This window comes from Aythya marila (assembly GCF_965140915.1).
Source record: "Aythya marila genome assembly, chromosome: 17".
Classification (NCBI taxonomy): domain Eukaryota; kingdom Metazoa; phylum Chordata; class Aves; order Anseriformes; family Anatidae; genus Aythya; species Aythya marila.
The window spans coordinates 9,038,511-9,055,868 of NC_139058.1; the positions used below are offsets into that span (position 1 = coordinate 9,038,511).

The window sequence follows — 17,358 nt, forward strand, 5'->3', positions numbered from 1 at the left end:
TTTGAACACTGGGGACACACACGTCTGATCAGCGAGGTCTCTCTGCTCTGTCCAGGCCGCACACACCTCGCTCACAAGATTCCCTACAAACACCGCCATCTGAGCAAACGCTGGACTCCGCTTGGAGTCCATCATGCCCCAAACCCCACGTAATTAACGTCTGACTGCCATTAGCCTGGGGCCACGGTTACATTTTAGCACCTTTTGACCCTCACACCAGTGCAAGGCACGCAAGGAGCACAATGGCGCCCCCTCCCCTCAGCGCGGCCGCCATCTTAGGCATGGAAGCCGCCGGCCCGTCGCCATGGCAACCTGCAGCCCCTGCCCCGGTAGGGGAGGCGGGACAAAGATGGCGTCAGCGCCCTGCGCCGCCCGGGAGCGGTGACGCTGAGGAGAAGCGGCAGGGAGCGGGAGGGAGGCACGGCACGGCACGGCACGGCACGGCACCACAGCGCACCATGGCCGGCCCGCACCTGCAGCAGCCCAGCTTCCTGCTGGTGGGTCGGGGCCGCGGTGGCGGTTGAGGGAGCAGCCCCGTGAAGTAGCTGCGGGGTGGGCACCGCCGATTGCAAGTTTATGGGCGGTGTTACCTCAGGGATGCCGGGCGCGGTGGCGCGGGCTCGTTTTTGTAAGCGTTGTGTCCTGCGGCGCCGTGCCCTGATTCCCCGTGTGCTTTCCGACAGGCCACGCTGAAGGCGGACTGCGTGAACAAGCCCTTCGCGCAGAGGTGCCACGACCTAGAGACGGTGATCGAGGAGTTCCCCGCCAAGGTGAGCGGCCGGCGGTGTGCCCCCGGCATTGCTCCTGCTCCCATTACCCAGAGCTTTGAGAACCTCTGGTGAAGCAGTGGGAATCCGGTATTTCCGAGAATTAAAAACAAAAAACAGCTTATCCAGTCGCTAAATAGTTGTTTCAGCCGACTGCACTTGTATAGCTTTCAGCCTTCTTTATGGGGGGAACTAATGTTCACGCTCTAACAAACAATTGCATGTGATACTGATCAGTATTGTGGCATCCTGAGTTAGATGAGAAGTCAGGACAGAATTCCTGTAACTGCTGTAACATAATAAATTACTTTGAATGGAAGCTCTGCCCAGATAGTGATAATCTAGAAACAGTAATAACTAATTCTGTTAACTAGGGTCCTGTTAACAGCTGGCAGACTATCTGTGTGCACTCTGGAGCCTACAAGAGAGATTGTTCAAGTAAGGAAGCACATACATTATTGGTGTCTGTTTTCCCTAAAGGAACTACACAGCATCTTCCCATGGTTGGTGGAGAGCATTTTTGGTAGCCTGGACGGCATTATCGTAGGCTGGAATCTTCGCTGTTTGCAAGGAAGAACAAATCCTACTGAATATTCTGTGGCTTTGGATTTCCTGGACCCCAGGTAAACTCATGCATTTCAGTACAGAAAAAGGTCTGGTGAATGAATAACCAGCACTTAACTTTTCTCCGTTACTGCAAACATAATTACAATAGTGAGACAGAAGAGGGTACTTACTATGGATTTTCTTTCCAATGCTTGTTTGCAGTGGTCCAATGATGAAGCTGGTATACAAACTCCAAGCAGAAGAGTACAGATATGATTTCCCAGTCTCATATCTTCCAGTAAGTAACTGAAAAATTTGTAAGAAGAGAATGTAGTTGGTTTTGCAGCTATTGGATGGAACATTGTACACGCTTTCTATGTAGCATTTGATAATAAGTCGTGTTGATAGCCTTAGTGCTCCAGTCTTAGAGCATCCTTAAATGGTAGCCTGGAAAGGAGAATTCCTGACCATAAACTGTAGGAGATGATGGCTGTCTGCAGCTAGATATTTGTGCTGTTCAGCCAGGAAAGGTGCACTGTGATTCTAATCCTGTCCCCAGAGAAAGTGGTGTACCAGTAGTTGTGGAATTGAAAATAGTTTTCCAAGCTCATCAGGGAACAGTGAGTTCTCTGGCAGCACTTTAGCCCATGTGTTTGAAGGCCTACTACTGTCCTGGATATGAAGTATAACACATAACAACTATACAAAAGTGTTTATCTGCAGAGTTCTTTCACTGTATTTCTAATATTTTGACCACTTACGTGCTATTTAGAAATTGATCTAGATATTTCTATAGCCTTTAAAAAAAGAAACATCAGTTAAGTATTCAGCAATTGCTAGTCCACAGCTCAGCTGCCCTAACAAAGCTGTCATAAAGACATCAGTCTCCTGCTGTTCTCACTACAACTAGAAGTGTCTTTATGAAGGCTTTTTTTTTTCCTTGCATTGAAATACTCGTTTTCTGTGAAAAAATTGGTAGTTATCTAAAGAGCATGGATTTGCACAAGGAAATACTGCAATGCAGTAAAATCCCACTGAGATGAATATTGACATGCTCCTGGAATGCAGCAGAGCTTCACAATCTGAAAACATACACTGTGAATATGCTGAGTAGCCTGACTGATATCTCATTACTCTGTCTTTTAGGGTCCTGTGAAGGCTTCAATACAAGAGCAAGTCCTACCAGAATGCTCTCTATACCACAATAAAGTCCAGTTTCCTTCATCTGGTGGCTTAGGTTTGAATTTGGCTCTTAGTATCCTTTCAGCAGTTGGATATTTAATTCCTTTTAATTGTCTAAAATTGGGATGTTACAAAGTAATTGTTATGTATTTATTATATGTTTATGGTAAATCACTGTCATGCTGAAAAGTCTGGACAAGTCAGACATGTTTAGAAGCCAATGAAAAATAAATTTGTCCTCTTTGTATAAACCTTTAGGGAAATTCTGGCCTTATTCAAGTCAAAAACAAAAGTCCAGTGACTTTACTAGGGCCGGTATTTCACTATTTTCATTTTTGTAACTACTCTTACTTTATGTAATAGCATAGAAAAAGCCAAAAGACACATTAAATTTGCAGCTTGTGTGCTTGTTAGAAGCCATCTAGCTGCCACTGCACTGGTTTCAGTTAGTCTAATGTGCTAAGAAGTGTAATGCAAACACATCTTGCCACATAGAGAAAACTTAACTTACTAGTATGTTGAAGTCAGTTGGAAAACAAGAAGTCAAAGCTGAATTTGCTGTTAAGTCCCTAACAAATTAATTTACCCCTGACAAAACAAACTTAACATCCAGTCAGCATCTCTAGCTATCTAACAGCTGTACCTGTTTTTTTAATCTAATCCTTGACTCTATTCTTCCAGATCCATTTGAATATTACATGTTTTACTTTGCAATTAGTTTAATTACACAGAAGGTAAGTACACGTCACAATTTTTTCCCTTAAATAGCCTAAGCCTGTCTTCACAATGCTTTAAGAGCCTTCTGAGGTGCTATCTAGCTAAATTAAATCCTAAAAGTACGGACAGAACTATTGCTGTTACTGCTTTGGTTCAGTTCTCTAAGGAGATGATGTAAGATTGGGTGATAGACAAAATACTTGTATGCACCAGCATGCAGTCTGTCCAGCAATGTACAAACGGCGTGCAGTGGCCTCCCAGTGGGTTTCCTACCCCTTCCTCCACTAACACCATTTATACAGTCAAAATCACAGCAGTGCGCTGTGGTGTTTGGTTATTTGGTTCCTTTTCCTGTTGTTAGCTGAGTCACTTGCAATGCACTCTTCTCATACTTCATTACATTCACAGCAGTGGTTCCTATACAACTAGTTGCTTTAACTTTGCTCCAAAGTGTCTTTGTTGGGCTTTTGACTATTTATGCTGAATGGATAAGGCTGTGTAGCAGATGCTCACTTTAAGTCACCACTAGGAACAGTTTATAACTCCAAGCATAACCTGTGTCTCTGTTTCAGAACTCACCCATCGCCCATCACATCAGCCCTTCCAACAGTGCTTACTTCATCTTGGTGGACACGTACCTGAAGTGTTTCCTACCCACAGAAGGAAGTGTCCTTCCTCCACCTTCTTCAAATCCTGGTGGAGCCATCCCTTCCCCGACTCCCAGGTAATGACTACAGTGCCAGAGGCAGATTTGGGGAGCACTCCTTATAAAATGTGGCTTGTTGGAACTAAATTTCTAACAGGAAGAGAACACCTCTACTCTATCATCACTATGTATTTATTACAGAAATAAAAATATATATTTATATAAATTCTATATTTGTTCCAGGGAGATCTCCTTGCAGCTTTTCAATACTTAAAGGGGGCTTATAATAATAAATAAAAAAAAAAGATGGAGAGCAACTTTTGCTCGGGCAGATAATGATAGGACAAGGGAGAATGGTTTTAAACTGAAAGAGGGGAGATTTAGATTAGAGGTTAGGAGGAAATTCTTCACTCAGAGGGCAGTGAGGCACAGGATCAGGTTACCTAGAGAGGTTGTGGATACCCCATCCCTGGAGGTGTTCAAGACCAAGGTTGGGTGAGACCCCAGGCAGCCTGAACTCATGGGTGGCATCCCTGTCTGTGGCAAGGGGGTAGGAACTAGATGGTCTTTAAGGTCCCTTCTAGCCCAAGCTGTTCTATGATTCTGTGTTATATTCACTCTATTTTAACATAGAGGTTTCATTTGAAAGTCTGAAATGTATCTGTCATTGGAACAGAAAAGGTATGTACAAGCAACAAAGAATCATCTTTTGATTGATTCCAGTTGTATCTATAACTTCCCAATATAAAAAGCTGGGACATATTAATTATAAAATCATATAATGAAATCACTACGTTTGGAGTATTATCAGTGTTAGCAAGCTTATACTAACAAAAAAAAAGAGTAGTAATATCTTTTATAATTGCATTTTGAATACATTTCATGAATACGAAAGGAAAAGGGAAAAAATATACAACTGGAGAAAGTAAAATAAATAAATAAATAAATAATGTTACTGAACATGACATAAGGTCTGGGTCAAGCTGGTTCAATGCAGTATGAATAATGATGTGCTTTGTTTTTTAAATTAAAATGACTAATCATTACATGCTGTATTATCAAGTTTTACTTCTTAACAACTCTTTCCCACTTTACAAACCAGTGATCAAAAGCAATGATACATCTCCCTGTCCTGAGGCTTAATGACTTCAGTACTTTTATTAATTTGTCATTAAAGGTCTCCAGCAGTGCCTTTCACTTCCTATGGCATGCACCACACCAGCTTGCTGAAACGGCACATTGCCCATCAGCCTTCTGTCAATGCTGACCCTGCTTCCCAGGAGATCTGGAGATCAGAAACACTGCTTCAAGTAAGTTGGATTTAGGGCAGGAGGTAAAAACATTTCTTGTTGCTGAGGGATGTCTTCTTTTTAAAACATATAGAGTTAGTCTGTTTTGCTCTAGCTTGTATGGAGCACTGGGCAGTGCAGCTGTTCTTTTCTGTTAGTGAAACAAAGTAGTACTGTTAAACTGTTAAGTTGTAATATAGAAAGGCACTTCATATCTTTTTGTTAGATTGAATACCTAACAACCAGTCTCTATGTAGAAAATTCTCTGGAAAAAAAAATGCAAACTTAAAAAAAAAAAAAAAAAAAAAAAAAAAAAAAAAACTTACATCAATTCTATGCTCTAAGCAAAGGGCAAAAGCAGAAAAGTTGCTTCCGTTCACCATCAGGGGTTGAAAGGAGAATCTGGACTTAACAGTTTTTCTCAAACAACTTGCTACTGTTTAGCTGAACTGAATTACCGATGTGTTAGCACCTCTAAACTGTGCTAACTCAGTCATTTGCCATGATTTTATATGATAACCCAAAACATCTCTGAATAGGTGCCTGTCTATTTACAATTACAGCTTAGTTTTCAAATTAGATACTGTGGTTTTCTGTATGTAGTTTGTAACTGACATGACTTAGATTATTTCTCTTTTCCCTTAGCTCAGAAAATATTTCTTTTACAGATATTTGTTGAAATGTGGCTTCATCATTATTCACTGGAAATGTATCAGAAAATGCAGTCCCCTCATGTCAAGGTAACAGCTTGTACTTCATTCATGAACATCACCTGGTGGTTGACTTCTTATCTTAGGGTAAAACCTTCTATTCTAAGTAGAGGTGTTTTTTTTGTTGTTGTTGTTGGTTTTTTTGGTATATTGTTCAAAGGAAAGAAAGAACTTGTCAAAGTATCTGTGTCAGTGTGTCAAAAATGCTAGTCTCCAGTTACAGAAAATGTTGTGAGTAAGTGTGTCATCCAGACTTCCCTTCATTGCAGAACTTGTTTCGTTGTTTTTTTGTTTTGTTTTGTTTTGTTTTTTAAAGATGAGTTTGTGGGATGGTCACAACAATCAAAGCACTAAGTGAGTGGAAATATCGTATTATAATACCATATTAAATCCTGCTGGGGCAACAATGCTACTAAAATAATCTAAAATTAATGTCCAGCAGTAATAGCAATTCAGTGTTCCTGAAATACCCATGAGTTATTTCTAAAATCTGTAACCGTTTTATAGCATAAAGCCAAATGCGAAAGGGAAATAAAACTGAATGACTGTTTAATAATAAGTGAATAAACCATTTTTGTTATTTTGTATTCCAAAACAGGATTTTCACCATAAAATGGTGTCAGAAGCAGCTCTGTAGCTACAGAGTTCAAAACATCTTGCAAGTTCTCTTACATTGCACTGTTTTAAGCAGTTTGTCGTGGCCGTCCAGTAAAGCTATTGCATTTGAAAACTAAGTGCTCTCGAGGCTAACACTAGGCACTATAAATGCAATGGGAATTTGGAGGAGAAATTTTTGATCCTCAGAATTCCCTCTTGAGATGTAGTGGGACTTTATAGAAGGAGAAGAAAAAATGTAAAAGCTACACAGGATTTACTCCCGTGTGAAACATGCAGGTTGATCAACTGCGAAATTCTAATCTTCCACTTCACCAGGCATTAAAAATAGCAAACGCATGTTTTGCTGGGGAAGAGCTGAAGTGCAATGGGTTCTGTCTTTTATTTTTAAAGTTAAGGTTAAACTGCAAACTCTTACTAATGTTGCAAAGTCTCCACTTGAGACCCCCAGCAGCATGGCTATGCACTGGTGATGGGAAGGCTTTGCTTGAAGTACCTGTCGTCTGTCTGTCTGTCTAGTCTCTGTGCATCAAGCGCTGTGCTTAAACCAGAAATGATGATTGCTTTAAACTTCTCTCCTCTGTTCACCCTCTGTATTTCAGATGTTCTCTTTATTAAGAAACAACAATTTAGACAGCAACTTTGATGGTGAAGTAGGGATTTGGAGGAGCTTAAAGTTTTCTAAAAGTCATCACTTTGTGCTCCTCTGCAAGGTGTGTTAAACCACAACTGGAGGCCACAACTACATGATATTTTACTTTCATCCCTTACAGGAAGCAATTGTGGACTTGAATTAAAAAAAATAAACAAAAAAGCAGGGCCTTCACTCTTTAAGGCTACAAACATCTGAGTAAGGGACTAATTCCCCATGACATCGAAAAATGGACAAAGGACCCCTCTTGCAGGACTGAGGAAAGGTTCCAGTTGAGCAGGGGACAGGACTGTTCATAAGTCAGTGTTACTTAAAAGCTTTGTACATTAGTTTCAGGATAATAGCTTGTTTCATAGTTCCTCAGACGAGGAAGGAAAATACACAGAAATACAAATTTTGTTTTAACATAAGGGTTAAAGGGTTCAACTGGAAATCCAAGAACACCCTAAACCTTGTTCTTAAAATGATCAATAACTATGCAGACTCACTTGATGCCACTTAGCCTTGTGTGGTTGGGAGGGGCAATTAGTGACCACTGATCCCTGAATCTGGGACCTGTTTCACTATTAGTGACTTGAAATGGTTACACACCTGTATTGGAGGGTGGTATGGGGTTCCACAGAACTTGTTCTTTCTTTGTCCAGCAGCCAGACTTGTATTGATGGGCCAACTCAAATCCCAGATATCCAACTTCTTCCTGTGAAGTGCTTCAAGGAATGATAGGTTCCTCTTAAAACTTGTCATCTCATCACAGACATCTCTTTAGAAGGGAGGGAACGAATAGTAAAGATTCCTTTTGAGAAGATATGCTTTCTTTTCTACTTTTCCTGCTTTGAATTTTTTCTGTGTCTGGTGGGAACATAGGCTGTCACTATTTGTTATGCTGAGTTTCACTGCTTTCTCCATTAATTGAGCTGTTTCCCTGTTTTTTTACATTCTCCATTCACTTTCTCCTCAGATGTTCCAGAGCCCAAGCGTGCAGCATCTTTTTTCCTATTTCATTCTGCTGTAATCACACTGAACTCTTAAGAGATTGACACTTTACGTAATGCTTCCTGACCTTCCAATGCCATGTGCCAGAAACCCCAGCACTGCATGTGGAACACCCATTAGACAACAGGTTCTTGCTGTTGATTATGCAGTGGATGATGTGTTTGAGCTGTCAAAGAGCTTACAGTAACAATTCTACCACTCCTAGAAAAGTATAAAACCAAAAGATACCAACTGGCACTAGAGGAAATTGAGTAGGGGCTGATCAATGATAGCAGAGGTGTGATCTGGAGAGTTAGTTTAGCTGCCTAACAGTAGTCATTGGGATCTGTGTAGTGTACATTTTGTTTTATGTTTTTTCATAATTTCATACATGTGTGTCACTGTCGCTACAGTATCCTGTTCACCATCACATTGTCCAAAAAATACTCTGTACATTACCAAGAAGGGGTCTGGCAGAGGCTTGCAGGGATTTCAGCGTTTATGCTGATGCAAAGGCATCTAGCTTTCAATGTGCTGTATGTTGGGTTTGCCACTTATCTTTTTAGACACTCATGTTTCCCTAACAGTAAAAGCAATTTCTCCTCCTAAGGAAATTCGCAAGACCTGCAGCCCTCACAGATAGCCTATAAGTAGAAGCAGAGGACTGACGATTTCTCTGAACTGGAAACTTACTGGACAGGCTCACAGTGATTTTAAAAAGCCAACCTTTTCCTCCTCTTCATCTTTGGGAAGAACAAAATATTAATTTCAATTTCTTCCCAGTATACAAACCCTGCTTCTCCACTGACGACAAAGCTTTCAAACTCAGTTTGGATCAGTCGTTCCTGCAGACCTGATGCAGGTCTGTCTGTAGTATATTTGGCAAAAGCTCCATATCCCCTACCACTATTTGCTCTGAGGCTCTCTGTGCAAAAAACAGGCCACAGCTGCACATTCTTTGACCCCTGATCCCACTTGTATTTGCAGGTTGATAAAGGGTATGAAACATTGTGAAATCATGCTAATGAACACCAAAAAGAAGAGGATACTGTGGCTGCAGTTGTTACTGTGATATGTTGTCCCTGACAGTATTTGTGATGTTCATTTTTTTCCCCCCACCCTTCTTCCTTGGGCTCATTCTCACTTTTTTTTTCTCTTGCTCTCTTCTCTCCTTTTTTCCCTCCCCCCTTCCTTTTTTGTTTCTGTTGTCTCAGCTGGAGGTTCTCCACTACCGACTCAGTATCTCCAGTAAACACCACGGTAGTCCTGCCCAATCCAGCTACCAGGCCCTCCACGCATACCAAGTATTATCATCTTTTCATTTTGTTTCCTTTTTTAAAATCTTGTTCCATCTTATAATCTGCAAAGTGTATTGGCGCTAGCAGAAAAAGCTGCTGTACAGATAAAATGTGGTTTTACAACTTGAGTACACCACATTGAGATTTACTAAATTTTTAGTGAAAGCAGATAGCGAGGGCTACTAGCAAAGCTCATGGAGAAAACAGTTAAAGTCTAGCATATTAGGACTAACTGGAAACTCAGTTTTTAGAGATGCATTCTTATAATGCATCGTAGAAGGAGTTTTTTTTTTTTTTTTATCAGCTATGCTAACATCTTTTGGTGCCTGAACTGGCCTCACAAGCCAATTATTTAAGCAAATTTTGTGTGGAAGTTCAGAATTTGCATGGCTGTAAAGTAAAATGAAAGTAGGTAATGTCTAGTTTCTTTTTGGCCAGTGAAATACCGTTGGATAGTGCCAAATTTGTAGTAGTGTTTGCAAAATGACACACGTGGTACATTTGCAGATTGTTCAGGAAATGTGCATGTAAAAACATTCCTGTTGGAACGGATTGTTGATTCCTCTTTCCTTACTCCAGCTCTTTATTCATTGGGTTTTCATTTTGGGAAAGGGGAGGGCTAATCATATACAGTATAAAGCTCTTACTATACTATAAAGCTCTTTAGCACTATATTGAATTTTCCTGCTGTTAAATCCTTTATTTTTGTATTAAGTACTATGAAATCTCAAGGTACTACTTAAAAAGGAAAACAGGAACTAATAGTTGGCTTTAACTCTCTTTTTTAAAAAAAAAAAACAAACAAACTATATTTATCTAATTAACGTGTTGAAGAAAAAAAACATATCCTGTAAGCTAAGGTTTGACAACCAAAACATTTATGAGGAACAATACTTTTAAAACAGTAACATTCGTCATGGTGATTCTGGCTAGGAGGAAGTAAGAACTTGTATGTGGAGAAACTACTAATGTGATCTGAAACCTTGTATTGAAATGGTGGCTTTGCAAGTTCCAAAGGCACCTTCAAGGGGAGTCTAGAATTTTTAGGAAGTGACACCCATTCAAGGCCTATAGCAGGGTACTAAATCTAATTACTTTTAGGAATCTTTATCTAAGCTTGGTAGGACTAGAAAACATGCTTACTTACCAGGAGCTGGTAAGTAGAAGACCTGCATTAGAACTGGTAACATGTTATCTGCTCCCCTAGAGAAAACTCAGATCTACCATATTAAGAGGTCTGTCATCATGCCTTGAATCTTTTCCTGGAGTGAACTTTACGGTGTAGTAAAACCTTCAGAAAAAAGTTTGACCTGATGAGGAATGTAGAAAGACATCTGCTTTGCCTCAGGCATTGCAGACAAAAAGGACATGGACCCATATACAATATAGTTTATATATGTGTGTATATAGAACCATAGCAGTGAAATTACTGCTGAATTCAGGAAGCAGAGGCTTTTTGTATAATATGCCTGCCAGTCCCCTACAGTCGTATTTAAAATCTTACCTCAGCATAGCTTCATTGTGGAATCCTGGAAATACCTCGCAGCTACTGTCTAATACACTCTTCCAGCATCGTCCATTATACTTGCAGCTGTAACTTTAGTTTCTTCTACATTCCTCTTGACTTTGTATAAATGAGAGCTGTGAGATTTAGAATACAAATGGTATCTATCTTATAAACCACCTTCAGTAGCGGATTGAGGTTAGTTCACTGCTCCTAAAGCAGATTACAGTAGCAAAGGAGTTAGTGCTTTGTCCCTAGGCTGTGCAGCAGACGAGCTCTAGTGTTGTGCACTCACCCAGAAGAACTAGTTCCTTTTTTTTTTTTTTTTTTAACCTCATTCATCTTGCTGCTATATCATACACTCAGTCATGTTAGCAACATCACTGTGGCTCACCATCACTCTTTGTGCTATTTCCGCCTGGGCTACTTCTACCTATAACAATGTTAGAAGTAGCAGAATCATGCAGGACTTGAAGCAGTTCATATTCTTACTGTAACTCTTCCTATGATTATCCTTTTGTATAAGACAGATGAGTAATAGCATAGGAAGGAGAATTCTTAGGAAAGTCAGCCAAGAGCATAACAAAGGATTTGTTGTGCTGTTTGCAGCAGTGAACTTATAACCATAATGAACAGCTGAATCCTTTTTTCAGATGGGGTAAGTGGAAATCTATGCATTCTGTTTTGTTATGCTCACACAGAGAATGCTGGCTTGAAATTCAATGCCCAGAGACACTGTAGATGCTTCTTACAATCACATCATAAATACTTGATTGTTTCTTAGTGAACCAATGTTTCTTAGTGTTTCTTAGTGAACCAAGCAAAAGATTGATGCAGTTTGTCCTAGGGAGCAAGTCTGTCTAAAGTCACCTGGCACCAAACTACACTGAAGAGCCTGCACGAGAGAGTATTTCTTGTGTTTGAATTTTTGATCTGAAAATTTAATTTTCCTGAATTATCTCCTGGAGAGTTAACATATAATGCTATCTTCCTGTCTTTTGCTTCAAATCTAGGAGTCATTTAAACCCACTGAAGAGCATGTGCTAGTGGTAAGACTTCTCGTAAAGCATTTGCATGCTTTCAGCAACAGCCTGAAACCAGAGCCTCTCTCCCCTTCAGCTCACTCCCACACAGCCAGCCCACTGGAGGAGTTTAAAAGGTACGTAAGTACATGAGCAGCCTGTCTATGGAACATACAGATCTTCTCCCTGACAAACTGCTTTCCTTGAGGTGTTGAAGTACAGAAGTACATTATTCAGCGTATGTGACAGCTAACAAACAATGTTTCTTACGTCCATTAGATGGGACGTCAGCCTCAAAATACAGGGGTCTTGCTGTTAAACTGATAGGGTATGAGTCAAAGAAAAGAAAATGCTACCAGAGGATTCTGGTTAAGGTTAATGGAGAATTTTACAGATGCAGTTGAACTGAAATTCAGTGGCCAGAAATAGCTTCAGTTAAGAAAGAACAAAATTGGGTCAGTCCTTTCTGTATTTGCATTTGTGGAAAGGGGATGGGTAGTTGTTTTAGAGATTTGCTGCTGATTTGACAATATTTGAATCTTCTTGCAGGGTTGTGATTCCTCGGTTTGTCCAGCAGAAACTTTATATCTTTCTGCAACATTGCTTTGGCCACTGGCCCCTGGATGCCTCTTTCAGAGCAGTATGTATCTACATATCTTCCTGAGCATGTAGTCAACAAAACTAGTACTTAGTTTTTGCTGCTTAGCAGCTCTCTATTGGTCTTCAAATTTATTTATTTTTTCCATAAAGCAGTGAAATAGTTTATATAACACTACTATTTAATGTTAGGAAAAGCATACCAGTTTGTCATCTTATGTCTAATACATTTTGGTGAGAATTACTACATGGCATTGGCTCAGTTTTCTGACACTGAAAACAGTTCTTGATTGAACAGAAACAGGTCTTACTCTTAAAACAGTTACATACTTAGAGGTTCTAACCTAATTATGGGTCTCACCTAATAACATCATAAACAGAAGTAATATAGTATTAATTTAACGTAGAAAGATAGTATAAATACTACTTTCTGCAAGCAGGAAAAGAAAATCAGACCAGTACTTATAATAGCTAACCAAAAAATCTTTCCATCTTCCTTTTAAAGAACTATCACTACTCACTTGTTGTTCTATGATTTTTGCTTAGGTTCTTGAGATGTGGTTAAGTTACTTGCAGCCTTGGAGGTATGCTCCTGAAAAACCACCTCAAACTGCAGAGCTCTTACCTCGAAGTGTGTCTGAGAAATGGTAAGTAGGAAAGCAGCTGTGGGTAATCTGAAACAAGCCTCAAGTTTATGCAGATCCTGAGTCTAATAGCAGGATTTCAGGAAGCATCCACCAATCTGAATTAGCTTCCTGTACAGGAAAAGAGATGACATCTCATGATACAAGCTTTTGTTTTGAGAGTATTCTTTTGTTTCAGTGCAAATAGGGGATCTTTTCAGAGAAAGTATAAAAACATTCCCTTAATTGCTTCCCAGAAGACAAAATCATGATTGTTTATATAACTGTACTCACAAATCCTGTACTCACTTTTTTAGGGCTGCCTTCATTCAGGAAAACCTACTTATGTACACTAAGCTGTTTGTAGGATTTCTGAACAGAGCTCTTCGAACAGACTTGGTCAGTCCAAAAAATGCGCTCATGGTGTTCCGAGTAGCCAAGGTCTTTGCTCAGCCCAACCTAGCTGAAATGATTCTGAAAGGTAAATGGATATTCTGATATCTCATGCTATCCTGTTTCATGCTCTTCTCAACAGCTACATCTTATCTCAGAAGCATTGAATAGATTTACTCTCCTATTTTACATGCCATTTAGCTATTCAAATATTTACATGTTTTCACTTTTTTTGTTTTAATATGTCTACAGTTCACTTGTGGTCACCATCACTTAGATTTCTTTCAGCAATTTTTCTTTGAAGAATGGAGAACACAATACTGTGTGTTTACAATAAAGTGGCATTTCTTACAATGGTTTTACTTGGTTATTTAGCTCAGGATTAGAATTTCTTATACTTCTAAATGTGTCTATATTTAACAAAAGAGCTAGTCATGGATGTACTTCAGGATAATTAGCAAGTTTGGGAGACTCAAGATTTGACAAGTATCAAAGTGTTAAGTGTCATGATTCCCCAATGCCCTTGTTGGAAACCAATTACAGGCTTAAAATGCTATGTGGTCTGCATTTAAATGCACTTTGATTTAAATGCAAAAGTATTTTCTGTTCTGTGTGGAGAGGATTAAAATGGAAAAACTACCTATCTACCTAAGTCTGCTTGGCAATTTGCTTTTCAGATCCTTTCAGCTAGACTTTCCCCCAAGCAAAAGCTAGAATATTGCATAACCATCTGCACTACTCTTTTCAAACTCTAGGAGAACAGTTATTCCTGGAGCCAGAACTTGTTATGCCTCATCGTCAACACCGACTTTTTATGACCCCCACGCTCTCTGGAAGCTTCTTCTCATCATGGCCTCCGACTATTACAGATGCCTCATTTAAGGTGAAGAGTCATGTTTACAGCCTGGAAGGACAGGACTTCCAGTATAAACAGATGTTTGGCACGGAAGTCAGGAATTTGGTAAGCAAATTTCTTAAAGTCTTTCTATTTTGACAGGTGTTATCTTAATGCTGAGCATCCACATGATAAGGTAGAAAACTCCAATCGGCAGTACCATATAGTTAGAAGATCGCTGATGGTGACTTTTGGAATCTGAGAGGTCTCAATCTAGCACAGGTGTAAAAAGCTACCCACTCTTTACCAAATAAGTTAATTTAAGTGCTTGCTACCTTAGAGTAGTATATTGATAGTACTTTTTTTCAAATATGCTTACTGTGAACTTCTGATTTATTGTATTGATCAGTATCCATCAGCCATTCAGATGAAACTAGCATTAGAAAAAAAGCAGATAAAAAACAAGCAGAGCTCTTCTTAAGTACTTCAACAGCAACTGGAAATGCAACTGACAATCGTAGCACAATTCCATGTGAGCTAAAAGAGCAAGTTGTCTGGATTTGCTCTCTCTGCCAAGCGTCAAGGCAGTTTTATCCCTCTACTGATGCTTAGTTGCCTTTTACACCCCATATTTAATAACTTTTTGTTTGTTTTAGGTATTAAAACTGGCTCAGTTAATCTGTCAGGCACAGCAGACAGCAAAATCCATATCTGACCATTCTGCAGAGACAAGTGCTAGCCACTCCTTCTTTTCATGGTTTAAATTTACACCATCAGAGATGAATGGTTCCTACACTGGCAATGACCTTGATGAAATTGGGCAAGACAGCATCAAAAAAACAGATGAATATTTAGAGAAAGCATTGGAATATTTATGCCAAATCTTTAAGGTATGTAACATCTTTCTAATAACTTCCCATGTGGCAGCATGAATAAGAATCAGGATTCCTCAAATGTACTTCTAGTTCTTGTGCTTTGTGGGGTCACAAAGCCATCCAGTGATCCAGCTAGAAGACTTTGTTTTAAACATTGTTTAGGCTTTACTTCACCCAAATACTTCAAAACCCTTTTCAATATAAATGGAACTAGATGCTCTGAACTTCTATCAAGCACACTTTATGACCACTCTGTTGGACTCTACAGTAGTTGATACCAAAGTTGAGTCTTAAATTATGCCTACTCTCATGTTTATGTATAGCCACTGCATGGCTCAAACTCTAAAAAGAGTCTTCTAGCTACTAAATGTAAAGAACTACAAAAATACAACATACAGTTGTAGCTATAGATGAATGGAGGAACTAGACATTGCCCGTTTCTTTAACTAAACTTAGAACAGATTAATTTTTTACCACACTCACTCATACAGATCTGAGAAGACAGCTATTTTACAGCTCTTCAGGAGTAAGGAGATATCAAAACACCTCTCTGGGATTTGATAAATGCCCACGTTGAGATTTTCTCCTTTTCATTTCTAAGGGAAGTGATGTTAAGGCTTTCTTTTGCTGGCTGTCAAAGGCTTCCACTGTTAAGGAGTTTGTGAAGGTAAACGAAATAGATGAAAGTAGATCAAACATATGCTTTAGAAGTGTGTTATTCTTGAGTAGCTGAATGAAGCACAACTGACCCAGATGATGATGAAGTGTGGGACAGCTCAAGATGAGAATGGAAAAAAGCAGCTTCCAGACTGCATTGAAAGTGAGGATGGCCTCATTCTTACACCTCTTGGCAGGTACCAGGTAAGAGAAGAAAGTTTCCGTATTGCTACCCTACATTGTTTTTGAGAAAAGTTACCTTCTACAGCAAGAGAAATGCATTTTTTCTGGGGGCTAAGAGAGGTTCCACTATAAAGGCATTTCAAATGGGAGCTACAAGATACAGGGTTTATTTTCCTGTTCCTAGATGATAAATGGCTTACGTAGATTTGAGGTACAGTATCAAGGAGATACTGAGCTTCAGCCCATCAGGAGCTATGAAAATGCCACTCTTGTCCGCCTCTTATTTCGTTTATCCTCAGCACTTAATGAAAGGGTAAGTACAGTACCAACTTTTTATATTTTTCATTGCAAAGTCCTGTTCTTTTTTGCAACTAAGAAAGAAAAAGCAATCTTTTTCTTCCTATTGGTGTGATATAGGATGGAAGTCCACACTTAGAAAGAACTGCTTTACTGTATTTGAAATACTTTAAAAAAAATCTCCTATAATACTCCTATCTCGTATCCTCATCCTATAAAAGGAAATTGTAAAAGTAAGTTAGACTCACTTTATTAGTTGCAGTAGAAAACTAACGTTTGAACTTTTCTTACCTCAGTTTGCTGATCAGATGGATATGCTTTGCTCCAGGGAAGATTTTGTTGGCAGATTTTGTCGCTATCATCTTACCAATCCCCACATCATACAGAAAATCAGGTATAGTCCTGTGCTGAAGGACAGAACAAACCAGAACTGGGGACCAAGAATCAGTCTGAGGTTTCTGGCTAGCTACAGGACTCTTGTTTCCTTGCTAATGATGTACTTCATTGCATCCTGGTTTTACATTGGGCCAGTAGGTTGCACATTCATTATCCTGTTGGGCTATTTTCTTTATGCTGTAATAATGACTTTCTTCTATGAAGGATGGAAACCACACGAACACTAATTTCCTTCTCTCAGCTTATACTTGTAAAATAAATCATCCTGGGATATTCAGTGACTAAAATGTGTGAATTATCAGATCTTCTTAAAAGTATTTTTAAATACTAAAGTCAGTTGAGTTTTTAAACAATTGTGGTTGTGTGGAATAATCAATGTAAATTTTATTTTTATAAAAGCTTTCCTATGCAATTGAGTGAATGTGAGTGTTTTTTTTGAGCGTGGGAAGAATGTGCCATCACACTGAGACTAAAGGTCTGGTTTCTTTTTCATTATGAATGCTAGATATTTGAAAGTCATTGTTATCTGTTCTACATTATCTATTAATGCAACCCCTGTTCTAGAGACATGGCCTAAACTCT

General features: G+C 39.3%; 1 protein-coding gene across 3 annotated transcripts; it reads left to right on the forward strand.

Moving 5' to 3' along the window:
- The first annotated feature begins 366 nt into the window (after positions 1–366).
- On the forward strand, positions 367–17,181 carry SMPD4 (sphingomyelin phosphodiesterase 4). Of its 3 annotated transcripts, none has more exons than XM_082773905.1 (19): positions 367–497; positions 684–770; positions 1,248–1,390; positions 1,536–1,611; positions 2,460–2,568; positions 3,177–3,229; positions 3,785–3,936; positions 5,036–5,168; positions 5,816–5,887; positions 9,311–9,400; positions 11,912–12,057; positions 12,470–12,560; positions 13,064–13,164; positions 13,458–13,621; positions 14,289–14,494; positions 15,025–15,258; positions 15,973–16,104; positions 16,268–16,396; positions 16,677–17,181. In XM_082773905.1, the coding sequence occupies exons 1-19, from the start codon at positions 459–461 to the stop codon at positions 17,001–17,003; spliced, it is 2,484 nt and encodes an 827-aa protein (XP_082630031.1). In that variant the 5' UTR covers positions 367–458; the 3' UTR covers positions 17,004–17,181. The 3 variants fall into 3 exon arrangements, with proteins under 3 accessions (XP_082630031.1, XP_082630032.1, XP_082630033.1); XM_082773906.1 differs by having other exon boundaries at positions 2,460–2,550; XM_082773907.1 differs by lacking the exon at positions 9,311–9,400.
- The last annotated feature ends 177 nt before the right edge of the window (positions 17,182–17,358 follow it).